The sequence below is a fragment of the Pyxicephalus adspersus genome, chromosome 3 (genome assembly GCF_032062135.1).
Source record: "Pyxicephalus adspersus chromosome 3, UCB_Pads_2.0, whole genome shotgun sequence".
Taxonomy (NCBI): Eukaryota; Metazoa; Chordata; class Amphibia; order Anura; family Pyxicephalidae; genus Pyxicephalus; species Pyxicephalus adspersus.
Window position 1 is genome coordinate 52,332,265 of NC_092860.1, and position 8,308 is coordinate 52,340,572.

The 8,308-nt window shown below is 39.0% G+C and overlaps 1 protein-coding gene across 3 annotated transcripts in view; it reads right to left on the reverse strand.

Moving 5' to 3' along the window:
* Positions 1–4,898, reverse strand: part of ANO8 (anoctamin 8) — a 63,571-nt gene extending 58,673 nt beyond the window's left edge. For all 3 annotated transcript variants that reach the window (XM_072404582.1, XM_072404583.1, XM_072404581.1), the window contains exon 1: positions 4,668–4,898. In XM_072404582.1, the coding sequence (XP_072260683.1) occupies positions 4,668–4,764 (97 nt within the window). In that variant the 5' untranslated portion in view covers positions 4,765–4,898. The remainder of the gene's footprint in view (positions 1–4,667) is intronic.
* Between the last annotated feature and the right edge of the window lie 3,410 nt (positions 4,899–8,308).

An 8,308-nucleotide genomic window follows, 5' to 3' on the forward strand; every position in this document is an offset into this window, starting at 1 on the left:
TATATGTTTTTCCTTTTTTTAAAAAAGCTATTCATACCTTATACCTTCTCCAGCAGAGGACATCGTAAAATCAATATAAGAATATGTAAATGTAGCCTGAAGCATGTAAAACTGCCATGGTTGACAAAAACACCAAGTGACATGATCCTTAAAGTCACTCTAGAGAACATAAAATAATTACCGGATCAAAATTCTACATATTTTACTAATAAAATAGAAGGGTAAGGCTCTGAACGACAAAAAATAAAAATCTAAAGTACCTGACTATATAGTCCACAATGCAAAGACATTTGAAAAAGAAAATCATGTACTAGATGAAAAGCTGAGGTTTAGATTGAAAAAAGTACATTTATTTAACATATCCACAAGAAAATTAGGAGTAATAAAATGACATCCACGCACTTCAAAGCAAAGAGGAAATTACATATATCCTGAAGCAACACAGGACACTGTTCGCACATCAAAACTATTAAATGTACTTAAATCCGGGATTACAAATGTCTAGTAATTACTTTTTCCTGATTACCTGAGTGCGTTCAATTTCCATACGTGTTCATTTCATTTATTGCACAATATTGTTTTATGGGAGTAAAGGTAACGCTAATAAATGATCTTAGTATAACAATGACTAATATTGTAAATGTTTTTACAGAAATATCATTATACTCTGCACCTGGCATCAAAGCAGGAAAAGTATTAGGGCCTTTGTTTGTAGTAAGATTGTAGGATGTGGTTAGCAAATTATTAAGGTTTTATGTTATCCTTGCTAGAGAGAAAACCACTCTGATTCACCTGCTGACCAAAGCACGGGGACTGACCTAAATTCTGAGTCCTCACCAGAAGAGAGATAGAGGAGAAATCTAAAAATGGGAACATCTGTTCTAAAAACAAACATCTAAATGAGGATTTCCTTACTTTGGAGAAATTTCCTCTTACATGTTCTGTGTACCAGGCAGTAAAATAAAATACAAGAGGGATCTTAACTGTTCTCTCCTCTACCCAAAAACGAGGGTTGTCATAGCTTCTGAACCTTTAGTTTACATTGGATGCATGTAAGGTTTTCTGGTTGTGTATAGTGTGCTGCAAGACAAGGCAGCCCATTAAATGCATGGTTCTGGTGCATGATATTTTCCCCTAACAATACACAAGACTGATCTTTCCATACTTTGTAACACAGGTCCACTACACTTTTAATATGCAAGACAGCCACAACCTGAGCAGAAAGACCTGTCACCTTCTTGCATCATGCAGAGAAGCATGTTTTTTTCCATGTGGAAGTACTGTTCTCTGTACATATGTCCAGCCCTTGGAACTCTCCAGGCCGAAGAGGGCATGGGCTTCTCTGATTGCAAAGCTAGAGCTATGTAAACTTTCCCCAAAATACATTGTGAAGTGTGAAATTTCTGTTTATGAAATACCACATTATTTTATTAGATTTAAATACAGGTAAAAATATATTATTTTATATATATATATATATATATATATATATATATATATATATATATATATATTTTAACGTGCACAGATCAATGTTCTTCTCTCCCTGAAATCATGGTGATGATAATCACCTATTTATTGGGTGAATATAAAAAAACAGCTGCTAAAAGGTCTGATTACTTTTTAACCTTCTCTCCCCAGCCTGTGACTGGACAATGTAGGAGCAAAAGCATACTGATGAGTTCAACCTTGTGACCTTTCTTCTCATATGCATGTTCAGTGTTGATTGACTGCAAAGTTAACAGAGACCTAGTTGTTGAGTTTTATGCATACCTCCTACAGCCTGGGTGTTGCCATGCAAAGAATTACACAGGGCCAATATACAGAATAATATACTTCTGTATAAAAACACAATCATGCTGGTTTCACGTTGGTGCATTGTAGCAGCCTACGGTGCTGACGGGTATGACATGTACTGACAAAACCACTATGTGCACATTTTTAGGTTTGTTTTGGCACATCTAAATGAATAGGCATATAACAAACGTCTGAAAAACAAACTGCAAATGTGTAAACTGACCCTCTCAATTCTTCAATAAAAATATAACAAGATTATACGCTCTTTTTTGTTACATCTTCGTGGAGTTCGGCTTTACCTACCAATATGTAGCAAATCAGAGTCTGACAAATTAATCCTAATCCAAAACTGACATAATAACATCATTTACGACCTGTGCTACTTCATTAATAACCAACGGAAAAACAAATTACAGAAACTGGATGCCAGCGATGTCTTCTCAGTATTAAGCAGAAAGGAATATTAGGTTACTAATCAGATTATATTTTTACTTTTATATCCGTATTCTTTATAAATTTAAAACACAAAAAGGGGTCCAACATCCCCAAATGGCATTCCATGACCTTGCATCATGTAATTGATGGTCATATAGTGTAGGTTACCAATGAAGAAGTTTATTTCACTATGCCAATGATATTTCTTTGTGCTAGGAAAGCTTCTGACTTCCAGATATTATGTAGAGGCTCCATTTTTCATCTATTGCATACTGCTATATTCCATACTGTATAAATGAGGGAACCACCAGATATGTCATCAATAAGAGATAGGTTTACATAAAATGCAGTTAATTCACCTCTTGGGTGCTGGAGACATTAGTACATTTGCAGACATAAAAAAATGCTGAATAGACAACAATTCACGCCTGTATGGTAATGAACATACCTCACGTTGTGCAATGTTCTACCATTTATATAGGCACAGGGCAACATACTACATTGGAGGTGTGTGGAGCATTAGCCCGCCCATGGAAAATATTGGGCAGCACATGGGAATGGGCACACTCACCTGTACACTGGAGCAATACATATGTGTAAATGTACCCAAGTAAAGTTTTTAAAAGAACCAGTTTAAAAACCCAAACGGAAGCAGCAAAAGGAACCAGTCAGTTATGCTGCAGTGCACATGTGTGTTCAGGGGACATGCTTCTATAAACAGAGGGCAGAGCTAGAAAGAGGAGATTCACTGTCCAGTAACAGGTTGGGGGCAGGAACAAGGCCCAGGTAAAATCATTACCTGCAGTAGAGTGTGTGTTGGAACACTCAGGGAACACAATTTGGATACCCGTAGATAATATATTATACAGGTAGCCCCCAAGTTAAGGACATCCCACATACGGACCACTCGTAGATACTAACAGGCTTCCCTGCTCCTTTGTGTGCAGGACAGAGGCTTGATGGGGGAGGGGGCAGTTTGCATGACTTGCAAAAGAAGTCTTTTGTTGTTCTGCAAGCTCTTGTAACTCTTTAATGACCAAGACAAACTATGCAGTTGTTTCTTTTTGCATATCAAAGTACAACTTTTATACTTTGCTTGTGATTAACTCACAGTAACTGACACCATGCTGCCTAATAATATGTTGTGACAAACATCTGTCCTAATTGCATTTATTAAAATAATGTACTTTTTCCAACTTATATACAAATTTAACTTAAGAACAAACCTACAGTCCTTATCTAGTATGTAACTCGGGGGGCTACCTGTATAATATAACCTAATATAAGAAAGCGTGTTGTCGTACATTATACCACAATAAATGGCAAAACACAACCATGTGCATGAATGTCTGTTGAGATTCTGTCCCCAATCAATACACTGAATGGGGAAGAGCACAAAAGCAGACAAAAATGTGTGCAGTATTATTGTAAAACACAATGCAGCACAATCCAGTTTTATGTAATAACTGATGTCCTTGTCTATCACACCATGTAAAGAACAATGAACCACATTACACTGCACATAGAGAAACCAGGCCTGAAGAACCTAATGGCACAACCACCACCTATTACTGTATGATATTTTATTTACTATAACAAGCTGTAATGAATGTCTGATATTAGTCCTAAATTCAACTTTTTAACAATGTCTGAAATTACACACACACCAGTAAAGTATTCCAGAAGTGTTACGTGTGGGACCAGATATTTCATCAAAATAAAACTGGTTTTTAAAGCCTCACCTTTACAGATCACCATAAACATAATTATGGCAGGAGAGAGGCACATAGAGACAGTGGGCAGACTATGGGTATGACAGAACCTAAATACCAAGACTGGTATAAAGTCCAGTGCCATAGCCACATATCAGAGCAAACCTTAGTATTAGTGGGGGGGTCTGTAAACACAATGCAATGTATATACAATACAGGGATCATAGATGCAGAAGGGGTTCTGTAATCATATTGTGGAGGTGTATATACAGAATAAGGGGGTCATTTAAATACAATGCTGGGTTGATATATAGATATATGCAGAATAGAGGGGTCCTGTAGACACAATGCTCCCCTCACTGCAGTAGCATGCCTTGGCATCATGTGCACATCCCTCCCCATACACAGAGTGACCTATGCCTCCATCAGTCCCATATACCAGACGTATGACCCGTGTGAAGTACACAGAGCTGCTACAACCCGGGCAGAGCCTGTCACACACACACGAGGTGCGGGATCTGCAATGTCACATGTCACACCTGCATCTAATATCGCCCGACCGGCTGGCTCATCACAAGGTGCACACACCGTGCTGCGGAGAGGCCAGTCTATACCTCACCGAGCAGCCGCTAATGCCATGAAGTGTCTGCCAGCCTCCTCCGTCCACCCCCTCCCTCCCCAGCTTTATTTCTAGGGCTTATTCTAAGCTGGCACCAGGCTTACCCAGGACCCCAGCCGTGCCATGCTGGCTGCCAGCCGGATCTGTCTTTTCACCCTCCGGCTGGGTTTTCCTGCTTCTGTCCGGCTCTGGGTCCGGCATGCTGGGGCCGGGATCAGGATGGCATGGGTCCGGGGGTCCCCGCTGTCATTGGGGCTGTGCGGAGAGAGGAGGGACAAAGGGACACTCAGGCAGCAAGGAGCCTCAAACACGCTTGATATTTAGCTTTCAGGGCCCGCCCGACTTCCTCACTTCCTCCTTCTGATGCTGTCTTTTTTTTCTGAACTCTGAGGGGATGATGTATGCTTTGTACCAGACACCAAGGCTTGTTAGCACAATATAAAGGGGGAGCTCCTTCAAACTTTACTATGATCCATTCAATGCAGACTTTTATTTTATTTGTATATTTTATGAACATTTCAGCTTCCAGTGACTAATTCATTGCAATCAATAAGGGGGATGTGCAAGCGGATATTAAAAGGCTTGCCTATTCTAATCATGCAGTATGTTCATTTTCCCCTTTTGTTAATTTGGTTTAATAAATCCCTGTGACAAGCACATTTTGTCAGGGTAAAATGTCCAAAAAGACCCTGGGTGTTTAGATCCAAATGTGGTTCTGCTGTCTCTTTAAACAGGGTTCTGTACTAATCCAAATTACTGATAACAGATACAATGTGTTTAACCTCCCCCACCTGTATTATCAATCCCAATGCCTCTGTGGGTTCTTTATCTTGGCATGGATGGCCAATCAGAACGGTTCTTGATTGTGTGATAACTATGTCAGCTCTGATATAGTGATCATATCCATGGTGCCACTGACAACAATGGGAAGCCTTTGGCTGCTGTGTTAATCTGCAGTGCCATGTTTGTGTAACCACATGATTTTATGCATACAGAGATAAAATGCTGAATTTTTTTTTTTTTTTTTTTTTAGTGCCAATGTACCATTGGGGAGATTTCAATTCCTGATCTATGGCTACATACACACGTGCAATATTTATCGTTGGAAACGAACAATTTAGGACAGATCGCTAGATAATTGTTAACAAAAAAGTGCACAACAATGCCAATGAATGAGCAATGTCGTGGTAAACGAACGACCGTCCCAGCAGATCTGATTGGGCAACAATCGTTCTCTATCTTTTGTGTGTTTTCTGCGGTACAATTTCTCCAGTACACATCACTTCCTTCATCGCTCAGACGATCGTATCTAATGTGTGTATATTATTGGTGGATTATATTTGAACGACTGTATCGCTTCAGCATGTACAGAACAATGCGATCGTTCAAAATAATCGGTGATCGGTCTTTAACCGTTCATTTTCTAACAGCAATTATTACACGTGTGTACGTAGCCCATGACAGTTGTCCCCAGAGTTGTGGAAGATGGTGCCTGTGGACAAGTTGAACATTTTAGACTTCCTTATACTTTCATAAATGAAAGTGGTCAGTAGTACAAATAGAGGGGTGAATTTTCCCAAAAGAGAAACAGAACGCAAACAAACATAACAAAGGATCTAAATCTAACTATTCTATTCAAAAATAAAAAGTTTTGTTCAGAGATACGCTTTGTTAGTTCAACGGTCAAACACAATTATACTTTTGGAAATACACAATTCTTTTAAAAACAGAAAATAAATGTTTTTTTTGTCCAATATGTGTTAACTTAAAAAAAATGTAAAGTAGAGTTTATAACCCTCATGGGTAAACACCATAAAATATTCAATTTAAATGTACCCAGAATATTTTCCCTTTAAAATCACTGATGGCAATTTGCTTCAATGTCAAGCCCGTGTTCTTGCGCCACATGTTATCATCTCTACTTGGTTTTAGGTCTGTTGTGCTAAGCATATAGGTATATCTGTAAGAAGGTTAACTTTATATTTATATCAGACAACATGGAGGTCGTGGATCTGAAAATAATATTCTAGGTCTGCGGTCCACATGCATCCCAAGAAGATGATGGTGGACCTGATTACCATTCTATTAGAGGTGTACAGCTCCAGTGTAAATGATTACCAATGGAGATTTAATATAGAAGCATGGTATCCTGGCAGATTTTTGTTATCTGTGTTCTGTAATTTAGGGGCAGCCAGTCTTTAAAATGTATGACACCCCAAACAATGAACCCATTTACACACTTTTAATTAAATTTGAATAATTTTACCATTGTTAAATGTATTTTTGAAAGTTAGAGATAGACTAATGTTTATATATCCAAAGTATCCTCAATCTGTGACTGTTTCCTGGTGATCAAAGTTAATTGGGATAGCAGCACTCAAAGAAAACCAGTTATAAACCAGGGAATCAGGCCCTGGTGGGAATAAATTAGTACTATTGAAACAAAAGAGCCTGCAAGATTCCGACCAGGGAATGTTTGAGGATATGTTTGATTCCCTGATTTATAATGAGATTTTAATAGGAAAAATCTTTTCTAGTTTCAGTTCAATTATTCTTTCTTGTTTAAACCCTAAAACCATGGAGAGTCAACTATTACATTATATGATCACCCAATGCACAGGTAAATGAACAGCCATTATTATTATTATTATTACTATTATTATTATTAATAATATTAAAAATTATAAAGTGTTTATATAGCAACAACATATTATGCATTGCTGTACATTAAATAGGGGTTGCAAATGACAGATACAAACAGTGATTGACACACCAGGAGGTGAGAGGACCGTGCTCAGAAGAGCTCACAATCTACAAGGTGGGGGCAGCATGGTCAAAGAAAAATGTGGAAATGTGTGTAGGTCATTCTATTTTCTTGATTAAAACGTATATATGCACAGCCACATCATAAAGTACTCAGCTTCTCAGTTCTTGCTGTACTTTAGATATGACTTCTGGTAACAATAGTCCACAATAGTACAGATACTCACACCCTCTATTGTTTTACTACAACCAAATTTACAGATCTTGGCACAAGAAAATTGTGACAACAATACAAAGAATAAACCAGCACTGTAAATGCAGAAATAAAGAAATAATTAAAGTTCTTGTTATGCTCCACATTTTGGTCCCATTTTTGTAATAACTTCTGTACACAGCAACTACAGATGTCCAAAGACAAGGGCAAACATAGCAAAGTGTAAAGTGTGCTGCTGCACAAGAGTCCTAGACCCTCCTCAGCCAACAAAGTCACTTCAGAAGGGGACCCCAACTAAGTTCTGCACAGGGGCCCATTGTTGGCCCACTTTCCATAGAGTCTGTGAGTGCAGAATTTCTTGGTGACTAGGGATGAGCAAGAATGAGAACCGATTTCGCCAATTCCATTGAAGTGCAGGCTCCCACGCTCCCTGGGCTGTACTTATCATTGATAAGTACAGCCCAGGGAGCGTGGAAACCTACGGTCACAGCTGATTGGAGGCGGACGAGTGCCTCCAATCACCTGTGACTGCTGGCGAACTCCAGATGAACTCTCAATGGAGTTTCTCCATTGAGAGTTCATCTGAGTTCAGTTCCCACGGTCACCGGGCTGTACTTATCATTGATTAATCCAGCCCGGGAGCGTGGGAACCACACAGGTGCCTCCGATCAGCTGTGACTGTAGGCGAACTCCAGATGAACTCTCAAGATCATCTGAGTTCAGCGTGAACATGACCTTCTGATGAATCACAAGGCCATTCTCGCTTAC